Here is a 25,607-nt window from a genome sequence, read left to right as displayed (position 1 = left end):
AAATTACACGTGGTTTCTTTAGGAGCTATCAGGCCAAGTGCTCAAAATATTTTGATGCATCTCAAGCTAAGCTGTGCCTGCAGCTTGAAACCAGGAAAACGTGTGAGTGTGTGTGTGTGTGCAATTCAGACACCGAGCATTTTTCCTGGAATAATGGGGGATCTTTACAGGCATTCTGGCCTGGTGGATGAGCCTGCAATTCCAAATGGTTTTTAAAGTGTGCCTTTCTCAATAGATCGTAACCATGAGGAGCTATTGTGTGAGTAAAGCACACATTTAGGATCCAATCCTGCATTCCTTAAAGTCAATGGGAGTCTGAGCGTGAAAGGAATGCAGGATTGGGTCCTGAAACAGGGGAGCAAAACTGTGTGCCAGATTGCTTTGAAAAGAAGAATACAGCACATCCACAGTAGCCACTTTTTAGTGTTTCAGATTTCAAACGGTTGGAGTCTGTGAAAAGTGGCTTCTGCCAACATGCAGTATCTTCTATTCAAAGGAATTTGGCATTGGGTTTTTCTCCCCCCCTCATCTTAAAAACCCTGAAAGCCCTAGAAAGTCACCCCTTTTTTCACAAAGCCTGAGCATTGGGGAGGGGAGGGGACCGTGTCGGTGGGGGATGGAAGTTTCTCCAAGCCCAGGGGCTGGGCTGGGCTCAGTCCCCTCCTTGCAGCCCCTTCCCACCGGAGACCCCGCTCTGCCCCGGCCGTGGCAGCAGCTCCACTGCGGGACCCCCTCACCAAGAGGTTGTGCTCGGTGGCTTTGTGTGAGTCCTCAGGAGACTGAGGAGGAAAATTTAATTAACAGTTACAGAGGGGCTAAAGCAGCCCTGGGTTCACCCCGTTCTCAAGTGAGTGGAGTGACAGAAACCCTGTGTAAAGAAAACCTATGGGCAGAGGGAGGGATGGGAACTGTGGGCCCAAACTCACATGTGAGTAAAGGAGGAACGGTAACAAATAAAGAAGAAGTGTTGGGAGCTTTTGTTTTCTTTTGGCACATCTTTAATTCCTAGGCAGGCAAACCTACTCTGCTGAAAGGGAACAGCTCTCCTGGGTGAAATTCTGCATCTGGTTTAGCTAGAGGTGACTGGGCAGAGGAGGTAGCCAGAGGTGGGTTGTTATTGCTTAATGTTTTCGATGATTTATTCTGTGTTTGTAAAACTTGGTATTTCTCTTGAAGTTTTGGCTCCTGGACCCTTCTGGTGACTTAAAGTTTAGCTTCCACTGTTCAGAAATAGCAGCTGTCGAACCCGGGGGGTTGTGGAGAGCAGGTTTGGGTTCTGGAGACTTCATTTGCCCTTCAGCTTTTGGGCTGTGTGTGTCCCAGTTTCTCAGTCATTAGACAGTGTCACACAGGTGCCCTTCAGAGGGATGGTCACCCCTTGCATGGCAGAAAAGCTGCAGCCTGTGCCAGAGGCTGCTGTGAGGCTGTGGAGAGTGGTGCCACCGTGGTGTCTTGTGCAGGGCATTTGGGAGGTCACCCTGCACCGCCTGCCCTGTGCGGGCTCAGTGCTGGGCATCATCCCACAGCACTTGGGAGCGTGGGCAGCCCATGGATGGCACCACAGACCAGCTCAGAATCGGAACAGCCCCACACCAAGAGCCCCGGGGGCTTTGCAAAGCAAAATTCCCGGGTTTGGCTCGGTAAAGTTTGCGTTTCCATTGAGCAGTGATGGAGACCGTGGCCACAGCAGAAGCATTTGCTCAGCCCAGGCCACCTTGTGTCTGGTTCCACTTGTACAGGGCTTTGGGCCAATCCATGGGAATTTCCCTTCACTGCTACGTTAGCTAGGAAATATCTGAGCACTTTGGGAAATATCTGAGCAAGTGTTGTTGCACATGAATCCTGTGTGTGCGTTGCCATGTCGCTGCAGCCTGAACACTTTGGGAGACTGTCACTTAAGGTGGCAAATAAGACCAGTGATGGTGCTGGTGTCACATCAGCCACTACAGAGATGGCGTCTGGAGCAGTTAACAAGCAATTAGGTCCATGTTTAATATTGCTAACTAAAACAGATAGGCACAGTTCTTTGGTCAGCCAGGCATGAAGAGCCCGGGCTGCCGCGCTCAGAAAGCTGTGCGGGTCGTGGACCAGAGAGATTCTTACTGAAATGTCCTGTTTAGCCTTTGAACTGACAGTTCATAAAATAAGAGGGGTGAGAAATCTCGAGGAGGGAAGCAGTGTGGTACAGTTTTTTCCTCCAGAAAGAGCTGATAGAGGAGGATGCTATGTATGTGTGTTGCTGCTGTGAGACAAGCCAGGAGCTCCCGGGTGCCCCTTTCCCAGCAGGAACAGGGCATGGCCGTGCTGGGGGCTCAGACAAGCCCCTGGCACAGGGCAGGTACAGCCACCCTGCCTCGTCCTGCCCTTGAGGAAGGAGCAGTCCCAGAGCCCAGCTCTGTGTTACCCAGGCGTGTCCCCAGCCAACAGCAATGGCAGCTACTGAGTAATATTCCATAGCTTGAGCTGTTCAGACTGTTAATTAGCTCTGCTCTAATGAATTTCTTATCTTTAGCAGTGATACCTACAGCTGAACTCTTGCATTGCACTCCGTATGGTGGGGGTTTAATTACATTTTGTGATTGAAATAGAATCCTCTTGTTCCACACAGCTGTAACATCAGAAATAACAGGGACATTATTAGTCATCTCGCTTTTGCCCCCTCTAACACTGAAACGTTCCTGCATTAAGTTGTGAGAAGAGGCACGTGATATCTTGAATATCAGAAGATGGTGTGGTTTTTTCAGCATGCTGGGAGTCCCGGGGACACACCGGGCATTCTCTGGGAGGCAGGGCTGGAGCTGCAGCATTCCCATTATGTCAGAGGGGAGCTGTTTGTGTTTGAGTAGCGTCAGGGACTGAGACAATGCAGGCTTCTCACAGGAACTTGCTGAAACTACAGTACTAGTAAATCGTGATTGTTACCAAACGGTTGCGTGTTTTTAATCATCAAAGTCCTTAAAATATTATAATAATGCTTTGGCACTTTTCAACTTCAAAGCATGCTGGAAACAGTAATTAGATCTAATGACCATGCTGTGACAGTGAGACATTGCTATCTCCTGTCTTCCACAGGCGGGGGTGTCAGCCCCTGATGCAGTTGCATCATCCTGTGTGAGACAGGAGATGTGCCACTGAAGACTGTGACTTGACAAACTTACCTCCCCACAGGCAAATACCCACAGCCAGCAGGGGCAGGGAGGGCTTGGAAGATGCTTTTAAGCTGGAGGTGGGGGCAGGACACTTCCAGTGCTCTTTGGGAGCCCCTCCTCAAGAACCTGGGCTGATTCACGGTTTGTTCCATGGGGGCCTGGAGCAGCTTTTGAAACAGCATTGGAAAAAGGTTTTACCCCATCTTGTCTTCCTGGCTGGTGTGTTTTCACCACACAGTGGGGTGTTGCAGAGGCTGGAGAGAATAGTTGTGGACAGCCTGTGTCAGCCTGTGTCATTTTTCCTTTTGCAAGACGAATCTTTGATTTGAGCCCTTCAATAAAGCAACAGCTCTCCCTTTCCTTCCTTTTAGTTTGCAACGTGTAGGAGATAAAAATTTTGCAGGAAGTTGGTAGATACATTTAAACACCAGAGACTCATAAACTGGTTAAATGTGAAAACTGATGTTAAAAACCTAGAGGTGATTCTGCTTTTATATATATTTTTAAAGCTCCAAAAGCCTGCATTCTTTTGGATGTTTGTCATGTTGGTTACAAACACCAATTGTGATCGGTCTTTGGGACAGAGTCATTTCTAGCTTGTATTTTATTATGTACTAGATTATCTACGTGAATCTTTGCAGTGTTTGCTGGAGCATTTGTGAGGTCTGTGCCTCCCACATGGGGTGGTGGAACCCCCTTCCTGGTGCTCACTGCCCCTCAAGGGGGTGGGTGTCAGCCAAGAAATATGTTACTTGCAGCAGGCATTTGTCCCTGTGAGTGCATAAGCTTCATTTTGTACAGTAAAACAAGGCTGAGAAAGACTCAGGGAAAAAATGGAGTTCCCTGTAAGGGTTGGGGTTGGGTCCCTGCACACCCGCTGCAAGGCTCAGTGTCTCTGCCTGTCTCAGAGTTCCCCCAAGCATTCCTGGCCAAGCTGCTGCTCCTCTGGCCGGGTGTGAAGCACAGCACCTTCCCTGCTGCTGTTGGGAACTGGTCTGACAGGGAGGACACACCGAGGAGGGCACCCAGAGCAGGAGGAGGAAGCCAGGGCAGTGTCAGTGAAACCCCACACTGCTGGGCTGCTCGTTACCGCTGCTCATTATTATTATAATGAGCCACCGGCAAGTTGCATCAGGTTTTGTCAGAAACTCTTGACTTTTTTTGTTTCAATGTTATGAAAGCAAATAGTAACCAGCCTTGGCTAGACTCAGTCATTCAGAGGAAAGCCAAGCAGCAGGTCCTGTTTGCCAGTGGGCAGGATGATGTTATCTCCTGTGGCTGGCCAGGTGCTTTGCTCAGCTGGATGAAGGAACATCAGGGGGGTTTTAACTTGTAATCTCTGCCAAACTGATAATAGTGGGTTACAGCTACATGGAACAGGCTGGTGCTGTGCAGGCTCCTGAGTTATCCAGGACCTTGAGAGGTGAACTCCTTTGTGCAGTGCCTCGAGCTCAGAGCAGGTACCCCAGCCTGAGGTGTTGCACCCATCCTGGTACATGGCTGCTCTGGGCTGGGGCCCCAGCACTACCTCTCCTTGGGATTCCTGTCTCCCTGGCTGAGAGGGAGCCAGGAATCCAGCACTTCCCTCTGGATTGCAGTTTTCACTCCGAGTCTGGTGTTTGATTGTGTTCAGTGTTGGCATTTAGCAAACTCTTCTGGAGGGCAAGGGGAACGTAGGTTTTTGTCTTTATTTCTAAAATGCAGAATGAAAAAGCCAATATAGGCATCCACAGCAGCCATTTGAGTGATAAACTTGCTGTTTCTTGTTTTTGAGATAACTGTTGTACTATCCCTGAACGAAATTCTTCTAAGGTAAAAGGTCTGTCAGTCTTATTAATCATTGCTAATGATAGTCATTATCATGTGAGCAAGCTGCTTGCCTGCTTTATGAGTTTAGGCAAGTCTGTTCCCTAATAAGTATCTTGGGTTTTTTTAGCTGGAAAATGGGGAAAACAGTATTTCCCTCAGTTTTGAAAGGTGTTGTGCTGGGAGTGCTCTGTAGGGCAGAGGTCTCAGGCTTGTAGGATGGGCTGGGAATGGGGCTCACAGGGCAATCAGCTGCCAAACCCGTCTGATATCAGAAGTGTCTGAGAGCCACTCCAAAACATCAGGTTTGCCTTGTTTGCTTTGGGTCAGAGGCTTCCCACTTCATCCCAGTCCAGGAAAGCTCTGACTCCCCTGGCTCCTGCCGGTGATGCTTTGCTACGGAAGCAACGGGAGCAGAATTTGGGCCGTTCCGATCAGCCTCAGCACTGCCAGGCTCTGCACACTGGGATACAGATCCTCCTGCACCTTCTGCTGACCCTCCCCATATGTCTCAGTTTAATGAGACTGAAGTGTTTTGCTAAGGAGGATGAGTTATGAGGAAGACCAAGCTCCTCCTTCTAAGCACTTGTAAGTCCGAAATTAAGAGGCTCCAGTTGAGGAAGTGTGGAGAAACAAAAAAATAACAGCCCGTTATTAATGGATATATGTGTATTGGCAGAACAACAAAAGAACACAAAAAACAACCAAACAATAATCCTGTACCCAAAAGTCTCCTTCAAAAAGGAAACAGTTCGATACTTTCCATCCTTTGGCGCAATTCTAACCACGATCAGCAGGGGTTGGGCTCTGGCGGTCACTCTGTGAGGGCCCCAGTGTGTGGGAGAAGCCAAAATGGAGATTCCCCCCCATCGAGAAGGGGAAGAAGGGGGAAAAGGGGCTCTTCCCACGAAACTCACTCTGTCTGCGGCCAGCTGTGGCCGGGAATTCCCCCTTTCATGGCTGGTCAGACCTCACTGCCAACACGGGAGCGGAGGAGGGAGGGGGCGGCCTCCTCCCCAAAAGGTTCCTCTGCAGGTGGGTCAAACCTCTCCAATGAAATCCGAGCAGGTCCGGCTGGGGGCAGAGCAGGGCACAGGAAAATGGAGGCAAGCCAGGACCAGAAACAGCCAGATGACCAGACCAAAAAACAAAGTGAACCTCGGACCCCTCCAACACACACCTTGCCTGAGTTAAGGCAGAAGTGAAATGCCTCCTGTTTCGAGGAGAGAAGGAAGAAAAACTCCTCACCCCTCCCCACAGTCTTAGGAGGGCCATCAGCTCAGAATGCAGGCCTGCTAGTTAGTTCTTTGTGTGGATCAATCACCCAAGGCAAACCCCTTCCCTCTCCCTCATTCAACATCTTTCTTTTACAGCAGGGCAGGGGAAAGAAAAATTCCCTGCTTGGTTGTTTAGAACAAGTAAACGTATGACACGATATCAGAGCGTTCCTGTCCTGCACAGATCCTTCCAGGAACGGGCTTTGGGATTTGTCCCTAACTACCTCTGCTGCTTCCAGCCACAGTGGGGGTGTGGTGAGGGGGGTGGCCAGCACTTCCTCACCTGACCAAACACCCTGGCAGGTGTGTGTGAGCAATGGCACTGCTGCATCAGGCAAGGCCCTGCCTGGGGGCAGCCACTTCATGCCCACCGTCTAAAGACAAGTTGTGTGCCAGGGCTGGGCCCGACACCGACAGCGTGTCCTTTAAAAAGCCATTCTGGCCTCTTTCCCTTTCTTCCTTCCATTCCATGTGCTTTTCACTGGAGAGGTTCAAAACCAGCTTGGATAAGCAGGAGGGAAGTTCTAGAGGTGGTTGCTCCTGCATCAGTCGAGAGAGGCCCCGTGACCCCCTGATTGCTGTCCCAGCCCTGTGCCTCGTTTGGTGGATGGCACAGATTTACCCAAGGCTCTCAGAGGAGATAAACATGTTGCCTACACCACGAGGCTCCTGGTCCCCGCCAGAGCTACCAGGCAGCTGGAAAGACAAACAAGGGCTGACTCCACCTACCAGCAGTATGGAGACAGCAGCCCGTGAGATCAACAGCCCAAGAATGTGCACACAAAAGAAGCATTTCCCTGGGCCACGACAGTAAAACCACCAGACAGCCGCATGCAGCATGTGACTTCCCAAAGCATCAGCCCAGATCCCAACTTTTCTGTGCCACACGCTGTTTCCCAGGGTCGGATCACAGTGGCAACATGTCAAAGGCACTTTCAGGCACTGAAAATTAATCACATTTTCCTGCACATTGTTTATGGAAACGGTGGAGAGCACTCCTGCCCCTCAGCACTGGCCAGCTGGCTCAGCCCGCTGGCCCTCGGAGTCCAACCCTCCCGGAGGTTGTGGTGGTTATGGTGGAGCTGGAGGAGATGTCCAGGCTTACTCTGTGAGTGGAGCTTTGGCAGTGACCTGGAGGGGCCATCTGTTGACCTGTGGGTTCCCTGGCTCTGTGTCCCTGCCAGCACATCCCTGTGCCATCTGCCTGGCAGGGCTGCACAGGGCTGGGGAGAGCACCCACTGCCTGGGAGTTTGGCCAGTGGGACCCTGGCACAGTGGGAGTAAGGTGAGCTGGGATGAGTGTGTTTTGCCCTCTCCCTGTGTGGTGGTACACTGACAAAACAATGTTGCTTTCAGCAGAGCAGCTCTGGTGTAAGACAGCTCTGATCTGCTGCATCTGAAACCTGGTGGGGCTTGGTGGTTCTTGAATTCCTGGCTTTAATCCTTTTTGTTGGGACTCTTTGGAGTCTGCTGTGCAGTTCTTTGCTGTAAAGGGAACCATCAGTTAATTAATGACCATTACAGGCTTTGTCAGTAGAGTTCTACAAGGGCTAATGAGATGGCAAATGTCAAAACTGGAATACAAAATCTTTTGTTTTCAGTGTGATTTTCCTGCCCTTCCCTCCATCATGTGTGCCTTGTACTGCTTTAGCGTCTCAGGAAGCTGCTGTGGCATTGATGATTAATATTTCTAAGGGTGGCAGGAACATCCATATGCAGTGTCCCTTGCTTGGTCCTTTGGAGACAGACATGCTGTTGATGGCAGTGGCTGTGTGCCCACTGGGATTTTACCTGCCAAGAAAATTGTCTCAATTTGCAAAGGAGTCTTTTTCCCCAAATTATTTTCGGGTTTAGATTTGAAGTTTCCCAGGAACTTCTGTCATCTGGGTTCCATAACCTGCACTTGGAGGTAATATTTAGATGATACCTGAGGCAAGGTTTGGTGCCTGATTTGGTAAGGCAGGATAGAACCAAGAGCTTTACCCTCACCCCTGTCTCTGGATGGGACCCTCTGGAGAGGAGAGGGGCCAGGAACAGACCCCACAGACAGGCACTGAAGGATGTGCTTTTCACTTCACATCCTGAACAACTGGGTTTGGGGATGGAGCACAAAATTCTGACGGTCCTGTGTTTAAACAGGGAGAAGACTACGAGGAAAAGCATTCTACAATGTCAATGGCAAGGTGTACTGTGAAGAAGACTTCCTAGTAAGTAAGATTTCAGGCATTTTTTTATTATTTCTAAACCAAAGCAGTGCTTTATATTGTTTGCTTTGAGAGGTGGTTTTCTGATGTGGGGCCTCCTGCCAGTGGTGGAATTGGGAATCCTCTACCCCTGATTCTACAGCAGCAGGATCAGACCCTGGGTTTGAAGTGGTGGCTGTAAAACCAAATACATAACTGTCTATAAGACATCCCAAAGTGTAAATTATGAGAATAAACACTGGAGCTGCTCAAGCCTGGGACTTGAACTGCAGCCACAGAGCCTGGGCTGCCAAGCTCGAAGTGAAACATCTGGGGAATACCAATCCTAACAGGAGGGAGCTGTTCCTGCCAGGAGCACGGAGTGGCTTTGTGCAGGCACAGCTTAATCCCTGCTCTGCTCCCAGGGCCGGGGCTGGGCTGGGATTAGCTGAGAACTGTTGGCCACAGAGGGACAACTCCTATTCTCTCCATGATTTACTACAGTAGAGACTAAGTCATGAAGAGAAAAATTATGCTTGTGGCTGAGCTGTGTTGTTCCAAAATAAAACATTTGGGCAGTTCAGGGTGAGGATTGTGCAGTGCACAGGAATGGTTTGATAAGTGGCAGACCATTTAGAATTAAGATGAAGAGGGACAGCATGGCAGGGAATTGCAATTAGAGAGCAATGATATATTATGGCTTAGAGGAAGATGAATTGGAGAGTCAGTATGTTTAATTTATGCCACCTCAGTTATTGAAATACCATTCATTTAGAAGCTTAGATCTTCCAGAACAACTTTCCATTTCTAATGAATATATAATCGTGCTTTTTGCAAAGGAATTATTCAAAGTATATCCCACAACAAAACTGGTAGTTCAGAGAGTGCAAATGCCTTTCTCATCAATGCAGTCCATAAAAATCATGGAAATTCCTACAATATAAGCCATATTTGCCTTCATGCATTACACTTTTACTCACAGCCTGCCTGTGAGCTGGAGCCTGTTGGAAAAAAACAAGCTGTATTTTGTGCAGAAAATAAGTTCCTTGTGATAACTGGAACTTGTTACTGTTTTTCTTGCATTCTGGAGAGAAAAGTATTTTTTCTTCCTTGCTTTTTTTCAGCTCTTTCTTTCCTGTGTTTCTGCAGAAGCACAGGGTGAGGGACAGGAGGTGGAGTGTGAGAGGGAGGGACTCAAACCTTTGAGATTTTTAATTTGAACTGTGTAGGAATGTACTTTCCTCATGATCAAAACCTTTTATCCAGACTTAATGACATGATTGTTGTTATTAGCTTGTAATTTCAGCCTGAACACGAGAATTTTAAATCTAAAAATCTTAATCTTTTGGAGAACATTCAGTTTTCATGGGACTGGGGGGAACCTCTTTAGCTCTTGGACATGTTCTGTTATGGGCTTCTGAAGGGAGATACTTGCAGTGATTTTCCCAAGAAAACTGAGATTAAAGGCCTGATAGGAATAAACTTTCTGCAAGTTAGGGAACTGTTGGGACATTTAGGACATGGATTTAAAAGCCCAAACCTCCCACAGGTGTGTTTTAGCAGTTTCCCAGTAGCACAGAGGGAGGGGAGAGGAGGACCAAGGGACTCACTGCTGTGTAAGGCAGCAGGAGAAATCAAATCCTGCCATTGTCCCTGCTCGTGTTCAGCTCACCGCTTCTCTCAGCTCCCCGAGCAAATGTCATAGCAAGAATACTAGGAATTGTGTTGTTTCACTAATAAAATAAAACAGCTTTGCCTGGTTTAGAGTTCTGGGAACAGAGAAAGCTCAAAGTTTTTCTCTAAGTTGAAAAGGCCACAAAGTTGCCATTAAAAAGGAAATTATTTTTACTACTTTATCTTCCCAGGTCTTGCTCCTGACAACTTGGAAACCCCAATCCTCTCTAAAAAGAGATATTTTCAGTCCAAAGCAGGTGGCCAAATGCTTTTTCTGTATAACTGAGAATTTCAATCTCTGCAATGACTCCAAATCTTTGTGCAGGTTCCCTGGAGTGCAGCAGGATTCCCTGCTGACAGTATGGGAGTGGGATGTTAGGGAAGTTAAGCAGGGGGATAAGAAAAAGGTTATTTTAATTTGGGAGTGTAAACAGAGTCAGCCTACCAGCATTATAATTGTATTTATGCTGAGGCAGTGCTGCCTGGTGTTGATGTCCTTACTCTTTCTTGGCTTTTGTTTGTCTGGGAGTTGATCAGGAGAATTAGATGCTCCTGTAGGTTTGAGAGCATGGGCACAGCTCTGTGGATTTGCAGCCCCACAGCTTGTGACCAGGTTATTTCAAGTATGACACAAACATAGTAGGAATTAGAAAGCAGAGCAGCCTCAGACAGTTTGGGCAGGAGGTGCAGTGCTGTCACACCAGGGACCCTGGGGAAAGCCAGGGAATAATGGCTTGTGTGTTCCTGGTCGAGTTTGCAACAGCCTCATGATCTTTCCATGGGTTCCCAGGGACAGCCAGGTGTGAGGAGTGGATGGTTCCTTGCTCACAGTCCCCCCAAAGCAGCAGAGGTGGGAATGAGCCCCTTGTGTGCCCTCCCAGCAGGAGGAATCCCGATGGGAAGCAGCTGGCAAATGTACTGTACACGGGGATGGGTGGTGGTGGCTGGAGCCTCCCTGGAACCCGGAGCAGAGCCTGGCCCCTTCCCAGGGAGGGCTGTCATTCCAGCAGAGCTCTGTCCATCCCCACTGCTGCCTCTGGCTGTTCCATTTATCGCTGCAGGTGCTTCTTCCCCACCATCCCTGGGGTCACACTGGGAATGTCCTGTGGGCCAATCCAGACCGGCCACAGAGACTTTGGGGCTGCAATGAGGAGCACATGAACAATGATGGGCAGGAAAGCTGAACTGGTTCTTGATGTGAACCAATGTAGGAAATTTTGGGGACGAATGGATATTATTTATGGGTGTCTTCCTATTGTAGCTGTTGGAAATGCTTAACATCCTATAGATGTCAGTATTTTATTTCTCCTGCAATGCTGCTGTTTGCTGTGCCAGACCAGCTCCTGCTGGAGCAGCCTCCAGAGCTGTGGCTCCTATGGGATACCTGGGTCTTTGAATTCCCACTCACTCAAGACAGATCAGCTCTTCCTCTCGATCAAAGGTGGCATATGGAATTCACTGCAGTATCAAGTGTGGTCCTGGAAGCCAAGACCTTGAGAAGCCATTTTCTAATCCTTCCAAATGTTTGGCTCTTGTAAGAGCAGGGCTCACCCTCCTTGGCTGAAGTGTCCCCTCGAGGTTCAGCACAGTGCTGGTGCAGCTGCTCCAGGTGGGTCTCTTCCACCCCAGAGGCTTTTGCACTTCAGCCAGATCCCGTGAAATCCTGTGCAGGTCTCATTTTCAAAGAGCACAGTCGTCACTTAAAGCACCGCGAGCGCCCGAGAGCTTTGGCTTCCATGTGTTCCCAAAAAATCAGTCTGTAAAACATGACCTACAAGCCAAGCACTCCAAATCTGCCCCTTGCTTGGAAAAGCTGTGAGTGACATGTGGATGTGACTCATGGTGAGCAGTTGGCACCGTGCAGCCCAAGGCACAGACACCCTGCAATAGCCACAGGGGACATTCTTCCAGCAAATAGTTTTCCCACATGTTTGCTCTTACTGAGGGCACAGATCATCTGTCTCTGAACCAGGCAGCCTATTGTGTTCATTCTTTCCAAGTGTTCCAAGTTTTTAGAGCCACTTGAGGATTTGTAGATGGGGAAGGGATGCCACATAACCCGGCTGTCCTTGTGGTGCTGGCCTTGGATGTATGGGGCTGGGAATGGAGGGGTGAGGCTGGGAATCCCCACACCTGGAGGACATGGAATACCTCTACCTTCTGAGGTTTTTTTTGTCAGCCTCCTGCTTCCAACCCTGATCAGCTGCACATTCTCTCAGTGCTTAAACCCGGGCCATTCCAACTGAATGTACTGAATGAATCAGATTTCAAAAAATAAATCCACGGGTAATTCCACTTCTGCCTAAGCATGGCACAGCCATTGCCCAATCTGTGCCATTTCCAGGAGGACACTGCCTGTTACTCAGTGTGAGGAGCAAAAAGAACAAACACAACCCCCCAGATTTTGCTTTGCTTTGCTTTAGCTCCAGGGAAGATCCAGTTACTCCTTTACACGCCACCTTAAGGTAGCAAGTCCAGCAATACCCAAGTGTTGCCCCAGCTCTGTTAGGATGGTTATTTCATGAAAGGAAATAAAACAAATGACAGTTTAATCCTTTCCTGAAAGCTCTTCGGACACAGATGGCTAACTAGCCATAACAGAGACACTGTTCCTGGTGAAGTGAACAAAAAATAAATGCCTTACTGTATAATAAATAATCCCAGTCAGATGTTCCTGCTTCATTTTGTTGATAAATTGCTGCATAATCACGGGTGAAGGAAAAATAGCTCAATAATTTTGTCTTTCCTTTTCAATGCTTAAATATCATGTAAAGAAATTTAAAAGAAATTACTGTTTTTCTTGGCAGAAAAGACTTTTAAAATGTCACCAAAGCAGCCTGAATCTTAGATCTATTATCTATCTCTTTTTCTTTTTTTCCCCCCTTTTTGATAGGCTTTTGCTTTTTCTCTTGAGGTAATGAACGTTATTGAGTGGGGGTCCAGTAGAGGTTAAGAAATGAGGGAATTTCCCTCAAGGGAGGAGATGAGAGGGAAAATGAACCTTGTGACAGATGTTACATTGCTTAATGCACTACTGGAAGACACTCAGATGCTCTGGAAATAACCTATTAAAGACACCACAAGCTGCAGTGCACAGCATTAAGTCATCCAAAACTTCTCCTTTTAAGATGTTCTCTTTCACTCTCTTATATAAAACTTTGCCAAATTTAATCATTTAGGCTGAACTTCTTCGTGCCAGGTTTTTGCCTCTGGCAAACTCTGCTGTCATTGGTTGCTCAAAGTTTCATCTAAAGCTGTTCATCCATTTCAGTGAGTGAGTGAGACTGGAGGAACTTTGCCCATAAATCCTCAAGGAAAAAGGCTCTAAAAACTTCATTTTGCACGTGCCAGCCGTGCACAGCGACTTGGCACATTGCAAACCTCCTGGAGCCTTGGGGTGGCCCCTTCCTCCCCTCCAGGAGCTTTTGGGTGGCCCCTTCCTGCCCTCCCCAGCCCCTGGGAGGGCTATGGGCTGGTGTCTCTCTGGTTCCGTGCCCTCCTTCCCTTCTGCAGGGAGAGGCTGAGGCTGTGGCAGGAGGAGGACAAGCAGCCCCCAGCCCTAACCAAGCAGTGGCAGCCCTGCTGCTGCCTCTCCAGCCTTCCATGTCCTCTCCATCCCATCTAGTGGGGCTTGGGATCCTTCTCTCCCCTGCACCAGGGCTGGTCCCTGCTCAGGACACTCTCCTCCTCTTTGCTCCACAGTTGGCCACTGCAACCCAAAAGTTGGCTATGGAGAACATCCAGGGCCTCACCTTCTATCCTCAGCTGTCAAACTCTCAGTGATTGTAGAAGTGCAGAAGGAGCAGGGTGTGCAAGACTGGTGGGGAGGTGGGAAATGGGAGTGATCAGCCTTTTGTGGGGGAAGGAACAGGATATCTGTGGAGTTCTAGCTGTGCCATGTGCAGTTTGTTAGAGCAGGGCTCGCACCTTTATGTCCTGTAGCACCAAACACAACAAGACCCTTATCCTAACTTGGGCTGCCATGTAAATATTAATACTAATGAGGCTTTTCTTCTCAGTCTGTGCACAAGCTGTTCTCCAAGCCTGGCAGTGTGGGAAATGGCCTGTCCCACGTGCTGGGGCCCATGGAAGAGAGTTTTTATTTAGTGTAATGGAAGTTGGTGTCAGCTGCAGTCAGAGGTTTGATTTTCCATCTCAAGGAGTATAAATGTTTGGAGGTTCCCCCTGGGAGGGGAGCCCTGGGACTGGTGCATTAGCCAGAGACCATTGCTGCTGAGTGAGACTCAGAAAAGAAGAGACTTGGTTGAAAAGGTGAATAATTGAAGCTGCAGCTTGTGTCCTTTTATACCTGATGGGAATCCCAGAGCAAACACAGTTCTAGATAACTGGGAGGATGTTCTGTTTAGGGGAGTTGCTATTAAAATCCATGCTCCACTCAGAGAACACACAGACACGGGTGTTTATTGAGATGTTTAGTAGAGTGATGGAATCAAATCTTGGAAAGGGACCTGCTGCAGTATTCCTGATGTGCAGAAGCCTAAGGAAGTCTGTGAGTGTTTTCAAGGCACGGATGGCTCTGTGTTGGAACAGGAGTTGCAGAGACATCAGGAATGCTGAGTGTTGCTGTGCTCCCAGATACTGTCACTGAAACAAAGGCAAACAGTTCCCAGTGTTACTGGAACGGGGGCAGAGGGAGTGCAGTTCGTGTTCCTGCTTGTGTGTGTGTCTCTCTCCAGCCCCACTCTGCCAAAAACATTTGAATACTTTCCTTCCTCGTTTTTTCTAAGTCTGTAGTATGCCAGTGGTCCTGCTTTTATTTGATAAATGAAGGTGACATTAATGATGATTAATCAGGGTGTTCTGAATTGAAGCATTGGGTCGAACCTACAAATGGACTTAAAATTCAAGTTTCAAAATCTGTAGAGAGAGTCAAATATTGATTCCCCTCTGCACTTTGGACTTGGATGTGAATCAGTGTGAAGAGTGTGCAGAGCTGACAGTTTGGGTTCACCTCTCATTGCAACACAACGCTTGTAGTGCTGTGTCTGGATCAAGGAGTCCATGGAAGCTGGTGGCAGAAGTCCCATTGACTTCAGGAGAGTCTGGATTTTCTCCCAGGAATTCACCCCAGAGGACAGATTTTTAAAGCTGGGGCCCATATGAAATGTTGGCCCCGAGGCTGAGGAGCTGGGGGTGAACACTGAGCACGGGGCACGTGACAGGTTTGCCAGGGAACAGAGAGGGGCTGCAGGAGGAAACCCACTGAGGCCACAACAATCCCTGGTTTATGGAAGAGCAGTCACAGGCCCAGGTGATAATGGGGATAAACATAATGCAGTGAAATTTCAGTGTGTGAGGAAGGTCTGTGCTCACTAAAAGGACACTCCAGTGCCTGCAGTGGGTCGCAGGTTATTGGATGAGTCAACGGGACCTGGCAAAACAGACAAGGAAAGACAAAGATGGGTTTTTTCCGAGATGTATCACTATTGACTGGCTTTTGTAACCATCCCATTTGCTAGTGGAATGTTTGGAAGAGCGTGTTACAAAGTCCAGTTGGTCTCATGCCAGACAGTCGCTCCCTTCTTTGCTCTTGAGATGGTGATCCAAAAAGTCAGACTATCCCATTTTTCTTAATATTGCATTGAAAAGTAAATTACAATAACTGAAGCACACTTAAAAGAACTCAAGCTCTTTCTAATTATGTGTAACTCCTGCCAAACACTTGTAAGCAGACAGCATTAATTTTTTTTTCTATGGGAGAGTTAGAAAAAAGTTCAATGTGAGAAAGTGGCATGTTTCCACTTCAGTAATAAATGTGGGGTTTACTTGCTGTTATGTTTTGAATGGAAATCTCTCAACTGTTATGAATAAAATCCAGATTATTTTTTTTCCAGGAAGGTAGGTTCTTATGGAGACAGTTTGTGTCCCAGTGTACATGGTAGATGGTAGCAGTGACAGTGAATAAGCCCCAGCAAGAGTGGGTGCAATATGAAGTGCTGTACAATGAGAATCAAGTTAATAAATGTTGGGCTGTATGATATGATGCAGAGTTAAAGCTGGTGCTTCAGGCTTTTTTCTTGATTATTGCCACTGCAAAGCTTCCAAGGAAGGCCTAGGTAAAAAAATCATTATTGGCTCTTAATTATTTAGACAGTAGCCTTGGTGAGTGCTGACACACAGGGCTCTGGAGGTTCTGTAGGGTATAAATGGCTGTTCCCTTTTCAGAGGCTGTAAAATGCTTGACTGCTCGAGGCAGGGTTCTCTCCCAGCTGAATTCCTGGGCAGAGTTTTGTGTGTGGCCAGACCACCTGTTACCTCTGTGCAGAAGATGAAGTCCCTCCTTGCCCTCCCCTTGTCCTTCAGACATGACAAAGTGGAAGGGCAGAAGCAAGAAGTCAAGTGCTGTGTGGTGTTTGCTCACTCTGCAAGACAGAGTGAAGCAACAAGATATAAGAAGGGGTCTCAATGAGATGAAGAGCAAAGTTCTGGACTGTTTTCCTTTAGTTAATCTCTGTCACCTGCCATAAGGCTCCCATATCTTTGAGCTTGAGAAGGCTTCATTTTGTCCAGTTCATTTTAATTGCTGCATTTAAATATGTGTGTAAAAAAACAACAACAAAACTCCATCTGCATGAAACCAAATTTGATATTTTCTCCCTTTCTTAATGCGATCCCATGAATTTCTTGCATTGTTGTATCCCATGTACTAAGGGTCCCATGCAGAGAGCAAACAATACAGCAGTGAGAAGACAGATGCTCTGCTAATGGGAAACCAAGGAGGAGAGAGTCTGTGAGGGATTACAGGCAGCCTGGGGTTGGAATACATTATTAGCATAGCACCCAATTCAGAAATTAGTTTTCAGAACTAAATGCCTGAAGCATTTTGGCAAAAAAAACCCTCCTTATGATCTCTCTCAAAAGGTCTTAAAGCATAAAAGAGTGGGGATCTCAAGTCTGGGCTGAGCAGTCCCGTTGGGTGACTCTGCAGTGCTGCAGCAGGGAATTGGAGATTTTACAGCTTCATACCATTACCGGGGCAGCAGCTGCCACACCCACTGCAATGCAACCCACTGCTCTGCCTGCACAAACCTTCAGCAGGTTTTGAACATCCTCATCAAAGAAGAAAACGGGTCTGAATGAGATTCCAGGGTCTGTTTCCAGGAGGAAGGTTTTGTTTTGTTGAGTGCAGAACAGCAGGGAAGTGCAGCAGCCCCTCCTTGGGCACGGCCAGGCATGTGAAGGAGAAGCAGCAACATGCCTTTTCAAAGATCTGAAGTTGCCTAAGGTAGAAAGTTTGGGTCCTGGAGCCTTTTTCAGGCATGTTGTTTTGTGAAGGTTTTTCTCTGGAAAAATTGTGATGAGAACATCAAACTTTAAAAGACCCTGGTGGACAACCAAGATTTGCTACAGGACTGAAGGCAGGCAGGAGAAATTGTTTCTCATAATACTTGGTGGGATTATCCTCCATGCATAATTGTTCATTGTATGCTCAAAATTCATTGTTAATTTCTTTTAGATATATTGCACATTAGACAGAAGGGTTATAAACCCCAAGATTATCACAGGAGGACACTAACAGGCCTAAATATTCAGGACAGAAGGGGACTTGTTTTCCTCTTACATTGAAACAAAGACTCTTGGACAGGATCATTAGAGATTTTTTTTTGCCTGTTTGATAATCAAAGTATATTGGACAGCAAACAAAAGAAATGTTCAGCCAGCCAAGTCTTCTACTTTATTTTTACTCTTCTATTCTAACATAATTAACATATTTCTCAAGGTTTATTTAGTTTCCCAGAGTCTTATTTTATATAAGTATCATTGGGGAGCTTGATTACAAAGTCTTGATCTGTGCATATAAAGTGAGATTTTATTACCCTGGGAGAGAAGTCAAGGACAAGGTAATTATGGGAGAAAACAGTTGAGAAAAAATTAAGAAATCAGGAAAAATAATATGCCAGCTCTTCCTCTTGCACTTGTTTTCTTTGCATCCTGGTGTAACTAGGATTGTTCTCCTAAGTCACAGAAAGGAGAGTAAAGGGTGGTAACTGTTCATTTTCAGGTTTGAATTTGAGAACTGTTCTTTTTATAACAACTCCTTTCAGTGTTTTTATATATGCTTAATGAACATCTGTAATGGATACTGAGGCAAGTTCAAAACGACACTTCATTTTTGTCGTGGGTGCAGAGTATCTGGACACTTGTAAATGTTCCCATTAGCTGGAGATTGGTCTGTACTTACAGCACTTCACTGCTCTGCCCACAAAACTCTTTGCTTTCAGAAGAGCCTGGCACATCTGAAACCCTTCTAGAGCCAGGCTGGGATTGAGCTGTGCCCTGTTCACATCCCAGATGAAACTGGGCGTGACACTGGGCATGTGAACACCACGGGAACAGGACACAGAGCTGGGATTTGGCTTCTCCATGAGGGTCCTGCCCCTCAGCCCGTGTCACTTCACTGGGTCACCTCGGTCTGTGTTTCACATCTCCAGATCATGAGGGAGGGTTGATGTGCTCAAAAGTTCTTCTTCCCCCTCAACTATGTCAGTAATAAAAAGGGCTCCAAGGCTGTGGAGCGTAACCTTTCCTCCTGCAGTTCCCCCTCTGGGACCGGTGCTGCTCTCACCCAGCACGCTGGGAACCCCTGTGGGGAGCTCCTGGTGTGCTGAGAGACAATAAAGAGGCCACTCTGCTTTGTCTGCAGTCTGGAGCAAATCACAACTCCTCTCTCATTGCACACACAAGATTTGTGAAGGTTATTAATAATCAAGTGCTTCAAAGGCAGAGGTTGACAATTTTAATTAGTATTTTAAGACTTTGTAAGCTCTGTTTCTAAAATGGAAAATTTAGCACAGCAGCCTTGTTTGAACTCTCCAAATTAAGAACAAACAGAAGTTGACAGGTGTGCTACCAAAGCATCAAGAAAATCCTTTATTGTTTACCATTGAACAGCAGTGTCCACAGCACTGCCATCCTGTAGAAAGTGGAGTCTGAGGCTGTTATTCTTTTCCAGTCCAAATGGATTGAAAACACAAGCAGACCTGAACCCAAACCCCTGATCTGACTGAACCAGGCCTCCAGTTTGTCTGGGATCATCCCGTGGTCAGAGAGAGGGGAGTGGAGTGGCAAAGGACAGCTCCCTGAGCCCATGAAATATTTTATCACTGCTGTTAGACTTACTGCCATTTTGCAAAGTCTTCTTAGTTGGGTAATCTAGTTCTGGATGTGTTTGACTAATAATAATTCTCTTGTTAAAAACAAATCATGGTTTTAATTTAATAGGGTTAGTCATATAAAGCGTGATTTTGTGTCAGCAAAGCCTTTCTTTCTGACAAACAGTGTAATTTATGACAATCTAGTTAGCAGTAAATGACATTAATCTGACCACTACGCCATTCTGTTCCTGGGGAATAATGTTCCCTCTTAATCAATAGCTGGGTGAATACTCCGTTGCATTCCTTATCAAATGACAGCCAGATGGTGCTGGTAAATTCATTCCAGCAGGATTTTAGAATTAGCTGGGTTTGTACTATTGTTAATCCTCTGCTGCCTGTGCCACCAGGACCTGCCCACCTGTTTCCAGTAAGCCTGGAGTTCTCAGCCCTAGGAAGCAGTCTAGCCAGGGGGTTACTCAGCCACAGGGCAGCCAAGAAGCATCCCAAGCAGTGAGGCCTTTTTTCTGCAGTAAGAAGAAGGGAAAAGCAAATAAAAGCAGTATCTTGCAGAAACAGCCAGCTAGGACTGCCCAGCTCTGAGTTCATCCCTCAACACCCTGGTCCCTTCTGATGAAGTTTCAAAGTTTCTTAAGACTGCAGGAGCTGTGTTCCTTGGGGCACAGTAACTGGGGCTGGCAGCTGCCATCCCATAATTTACTGACTTCTGGGCCATCAAAGTGTCTATGAGACCTTTTCCTTTGTAATCACTTTGTTGCATAGCAACAATAATTTTGTCTCCAACCTATTGATCCAACATAACATGTAATCCCTTCACACCATTAAAAAGGAAAGCATATGGCAGCTCTAGGCTGGGAACCACTGGCTTTTGAAGTGAGGGGCAGTTAATCCCCACTTAACCAGGGGGGGATGGAATAAGCTGTAAGCTCTGTTGGGGCTCAGAGGATGCATTAGATGCCTGAGCCAATTAACCTGTGTTCTGGGAGAAGAGTCTGGTTCACACTCGTCCTCCCCTTCCTCATCTTTTCTCTTGTGCAGCTGCACTCCATTCCAGGTGGGCTTTGCTGCAATAAGCACCCCTGTGCAGTGCCCACAGATCCCTGGGCACCCCTTCCCTCTGCAGCATTGGGCTGACATGGGGCAGCAGAGGGTGAGGGGAAAGTGCAGCCCCTGCAAACACCAGTTTCAGAATTACATGGCTGGAATTCCTCAGGCCTCTTGCTCATAGGGCAGTAGTTTGGTAGGGCAGTTGTCTGGCCTAATAACCTGGGTGGTTTTTATACCTCTGAACTCAGGACTTTGGCATCTGAAACAGGATCTGCTCTGGGGTCACGAGTATAAAGTTAAGGTCAGAAACACTCAGGGAACTTTGAACAGAACACTCAGAGCTTTGGTCCCAGTCAGGCAAAGTATTTTCCCCCAGCATGGGCACAGGATGGCACCTGGGGCTGGATCATCTCGCTGAGGTGTCTCACTGCTGCCAGAGTGTGCAGGGAGCCCAGGCTCCCATGAGTGGACTGCTAGATCTTCCCTGCATAAAAAGCTTGGTATCCACAAAGCAGCTAAATCCTCCTTAGGCCTGTCTTCATTTTTCTCACTTGCATGTAGCACTGAGTGAAATGTAGGTCCAAAGTCTGGGGTTGCTAATTTGAGCAGGATTTGGGAGGTAAGTCCTATGTTATTTAAAACAACCCCTAAAAGAGTCAATTCAAACTAATTTCCACACATCAAACACAAACTCGCCAAACAGACTTTAAAAATAAAAATCAAAATAATATTGTTACAGTGGAAATGTCAGTGGAAGTGTTGCAGTGAATCAGGAGCCAGATTGGGATCTGAACATGCTGTGAGAGCAGAGCGAAGGCTTCCAAGTCTCTGTCTCCCAAACCTCTGTATGGTTTGCTGTCATGTACAGCACAGGCTGGAAAATAGCACAGCCTTCACCTAAAAGGTATTTCTGTGGCTAGAGGAGTGGCTACTAATAATCCTTTCTTTTTTATCCTTTGAACAGTATTCAGGTTTTCAGCAAACAGCAGACAAGTGCTTTGTGTGTGGACACCTCATAATGGAAATGGTAAGAGACCTAAATCCCTGACACAGGGTAGCTCACCTTTCCTGTACTTTGGGGAGTGCACTGTCACACTTTGTGCTTTTTCCCTACCCAGGCTGGCATTGTGCCTTCACTGCTGTCAGTGCAGTTTTTGAAACAGTAAATGAAAATGCCTTCATGCTCTATTACTGTTGAGTACAAGAAGTTTGGCTTCTTTGCTACCTGAGATCGTGGGAGGCTGTTGTCAGTTACAAAAAAATTGAATTTTAATACTAAAGGGGGAAAATACAGCACAACTTTGTATGAGAACATGGCAGAGGAACACAGGTTGTGCTCTGTAAGACTGTAGGTGACAGGTGGGTGGAATCTGGGTTAGAGTGGAGAAGGACATTATCAATGTTCCTGAGGTTTGTCACCCACTCTTTTTGACTTGCTTTATTTACCCTCTGTCACTTGCTCCATGTCATTTAAAATGCACTGTTGCCACTGGGATCTGTAGGGAGCCAGGAGCCAGAGTTACTTTTGTAATAAAAAAAATCAGAGGGCCACAGGTTGGGCCAGATACTGCTGGCATCATTTCAGTGGGGGAAAGTAGGAAGAGTTTAGTCTGCTCTTCCTAAGCAGAAATTCCCAAACAAAATGAAGTGGCTTGCACAACAAAGTGTAGATCCTGTACATATCTGTTTTCCTCTTGCCTTAAAGTGTGCACAAGCCTCAGTGTGCCTAAAGAAGTAACTGCTGCGTTGCACACACGGAGGTTCAGTAGGAGCTGGAATGGAGACCTCACTAATGAGGATTCTGGCTCATATCCTGGCACCACTGGTTGGACAAGGATATTGTTCGTTTTAGCCCAAGAGCAAATTTCTGGGGTTGTGTCATGCTGGGAGGGGGAGGGGGATCCTGACTCGCATGCTTTGAGCTGGCCCTTAATTGCAGAGTCCCAGGCAAGAGTCCATAATGTCTTGTTGGTGCAGCTCAGTAGCTGGAAGCTTGGCAGGTGCTTGTCTGCCTTTCTCCCATCAGCAAGTGTGCTCTGGCAAAAGGAAATGGCTCTGGGAGCTCCAGGAATTAAGCAGTGTTACTTGGCTAATTCCTCTGGGTTCCTCCCTGGGAACGTGGCCCAGCCGTGCCCCTGAGCCAGCCCAGGGCAGAGCTGGGGCTGAGCTGGGCTCAGGGCAGAGCTGGGGCTGAGCTGGGCTCAGGGCAGAGCTGAGCTGGGGCTGAGCTGGGCTCAGAGCAGAGCTGGGGCTGAGCTGGGCTCAGGGCACAGCTGGGGCTGAGCTGGGCTCAGGGCACAGCTGGGGCTGAGCTGGGCTCAGAGCAGAGCTGGGGCTGAGCTGGGCTCAGGGCAGAGCTGGGGCTGAGCTGGGCTCAGGGCACAGCTGGGGCTGAGCTGGGCTCAGGGCACAGCTGGGGCTGAGCTGGGCTCAGAGCAGAGCTGGGGCTGAGCTGGGCTCAGGGCACAGCTGGGGCTGAGCTGGGCTCAGGGCAGAGCTGGGGCTGAGCTGGGCTCAGGGCAGAGCTGAGCTGAGCTGGGGCTGTGCTGGGCTCAGGGCAGAGCTGGGGCTGTGCTGGGCTCAGGGCAGAGCTGGGGCTGAGCTGGGCTCAGAGCAGAGCTGGGGCTGAGCTGGGCTCAGAGCAGAGCTGGGGCTGAGCTGGGCTCAGAGCAGAGCTGGGGCTGAGCTGGGCTCAGAGCAGAGCTGGGGCTGAGCTGGGCTCAGGGCAGAGCTGGGGCTGAGCTGGGCTCAGGGCACAGCTGTGCTGGGCTCAGGGCAGCTGGGTGAGCCCTGGGCAGTGCCCCCTGTGCCCTTGGGCTGCACAGCCTCCACAGCAGCATGGCACAGGTATGAGCTGTTTCTGGCCAGGAACAGGCTTGCAGGTCAGAGAGCCCCTGATGCCACTCACTGAACACAAAGCTACAGGGCTTCATTAGGGAGGAAAGAAAGGTTAAATTAAATTGGCATTTTTTCCTATGTGCCACTACTTATTTCCTGTTGATATAATCTTAATTCATAAAATCATCTATAGGGCCATGAAAGCTTGAGCTGTGGAGACTTTTTGTCTTGAGCTTACTAGCGTCTCCAGGCTGAGCACTGCTGCTAGCAGATGCTTTTGGAAATTACCTTCCAAAGGTATTTTTCACACCTGAAGTGAATGGAGTTGGTCCTATAACCTGTTGAGAGCTGCCTGAAGATGATACTGTGTCTCACTCTTCCCAGGCTGTGGGCTTGGGGCATCCTCCTTAATGTCCCAGTGCCACACTGGGTGTTCCATACAAGGATGCCAGGAGGGAGGGGATCCATTCTGAAGTACTTCTAAAACGCAGTAGGGAAGGGCAGCATGGGAAAAGCCTGAGCAGGTGGATGAATCAGTATCCAAACAGGTGGATACACATGGAATTTTATCAGAAACCAGTGGCCCTCTATGACTGAGCGATAACCAGTCAGTAACAGTGGTGGATTAGGATCTTTAATTAATAAAGGGACACCTCTGTAATTGCTTGTTTTGTTATTTTACTTTTTGAGATTGAGCAATGACCAGTTTGGATTCTGTCTGTCACAGCCTGTTAAATTCTGTGAAGTAGCTCTGTATGCCATAATTTGTGTTTGGGATTTTCCAAGAAGTGGTCTGTGGAGCTGTGTTTAATTCCCACTGACAGTCCTGGCCCCGCAGAGCTGAAGCTGATGGGCATTAGCTTGATTTTCAGCTCTCTCTCTTCACTGGGCAAGCACTGAAACCCACTGAAATAAGCAAGTCTGATTGTTTTAAGAGGCCCCTTGCTGACAGATCTGCAGAGTGGTAATTTCATCCCGAAGTGCTTTTCTCACTGTCATTATTAGGAATGAGTGAGACACAGCAGTATATGGGGGGGGGCGGAAGTCTCATGTAATCCTGTATCCACTTATTTTGTTGTTTGTTTCCTAAGATCTTACAGGCCCTTGGGAAGTCCTACCATCCTGGCTGCTTCCGCTGCGTGGTGTGTAACGAGTGTTTGGATGGAGTGCCCTTCACCGTGGACGTGGAGAACAATATTTACTGTGTCAAAGACTATCACACGTGAGTCCACACAGCCACTGCATGCTCGGAAAATTAGAGTAGGTAAATTATTGAGATATATGCTGCCATTTGCTCAGATGTCCCTCAACTGCTGCTTTCATGTGTTGCATTTGTAAAGTATTTTAAAGTTTATTACAGGGCACTTCATGGGCCCAGTGTGGCATCCAGTGGCCAAGTGAGGCTGAAAATCAAGTTGTGTCAGAGGATGCTTTTCTTGGGGGCTGTTATTTCAGGACTTCCAATACTAATTGTATCAGGCCAATTCTGCAAGTGGTGGAAGATCCTGCTGGCTGTTTCTGAGAGTTGAGCTTCTGGTAGTGCATGACACGAGTGCAGGCTGCGTTAACCAAGACTGGACAGTGCACATGTAATTAGCAGGCAGTGTTAGAATGATTTTAGCCTTACCAGACAAAAGGTATTGAGGTTTAAGGGATTGCTTTTGGACTTCTTTCTGATCCTGCTCAAAGGCAGGATGCTCTTAGCTCCAGTCAACCAAAAGCTCAGCTTATGCAGCAAGAGTAACTCACCCTGAATGGACCCTGTTGGTGCCAGGCTGACCGTGCTATGAGAACACACAGTGTTGGCCCAGGGGTTGGCATAAAATGCAGCTGTGGGCCATAAGCCCAGCTGGTGTGTTTAGTGAGTACATCCCAGCCATGAGCAGCCCCTGTCCTATTTAGCAGGTTATGGCTTTCTGATGTCAGACTGTGACAGTTCCCAAGTCAAGAGCTGCTTTGCAGGCAGTGCATCGAGTCTCTGGAAGAATTTGAATGGCTTTATAAGTAAAGGAAGGAAAGAGAAAGGGCATGTGCAGGAAGAGGGCTGGATTCACTATGCCTGGAGGTCAGGAAGACCTAAATAAACCTGGGGCAGATCAGCCTCTCCCAAATCTCATTTTTGCTGAATACTATCAAAGAATTAGAGGTGTTTGAAATCCTGTGGATCTCCATTTTGCTGAAAACAAGGCATGATTAGAATAGCTCCTTTGGTTCTACTTTTTGAAGAAGCTTTCAATGTGATTTGAACACTCTCTTCTTGCACCCTAGGGTTTTTGCACCAAAATGTGCTTCCTGTAACCAGCCAATCCTCCCAGCACAGGTACGTGTTAACATGCACTGGGTCCCTACAGAAAACAGCTGTTGGCATAGGAACACTTCCTAAAAACACACCAGATGCTTTTCCTCCATCTTCCAGAATCTGTACTATGTTAGATACTGCATTAAACACATTTCAGCAGTAAAGTCACTCCCAAACCTTCCCCAGAGGTTGTAGTAGTC

At 47.6% G+C, this 25,607-nt stretch overlaps 1 protein-coding gene across 1 annotated transcript in view; it reads left to right on the top strand.

Moving 5' to 3' along the window:
• Positions 1-25,607, top strand: part of WTIP (WT1 interacting protein) — an 85,308-nt gene that overhangs the window by 51,313 nt on the left and 8,388 nt on the right. The window contains exons 3-6 of the mRNA XM_032701103.1: positions 8,372-8,439; positions 21,235-21,297; positions 24,200-24,330; positions 25,377-25,428. Of these exons, the coding sequence (XP_032556994.1) occupies positions 8,372-8,439; positions 21,235-21,297; positions 24,200-24,330; positions 25,377-25,428 (314 nt within the window). The remainder of the gene's footprint in view (positions 1-8,371; positions 8,440-21,234; positions 21,298-24,199; positions 24,331-25,376; positions 25,429-25,607) is intronic.

The sequence above is a fragment of the Chiroxiphia lanceolata genome, chromosome 13 (assembly GCF_009829145.1).
Source record: "Chiroxiphia lanceolata isolate bChiLan1 chromosome 13, bChiLan1.pri, whole genome shotgun sequence".
NCBI lineage: Eukaryota > Metazoa > Chordata > Aves > Passeriformes > Pipridae > Chiroxiphia > Chiroxiphia lanceolata.
This window is presented reverse-complemented; position numbering and strand designations above follow the sequence as displayed.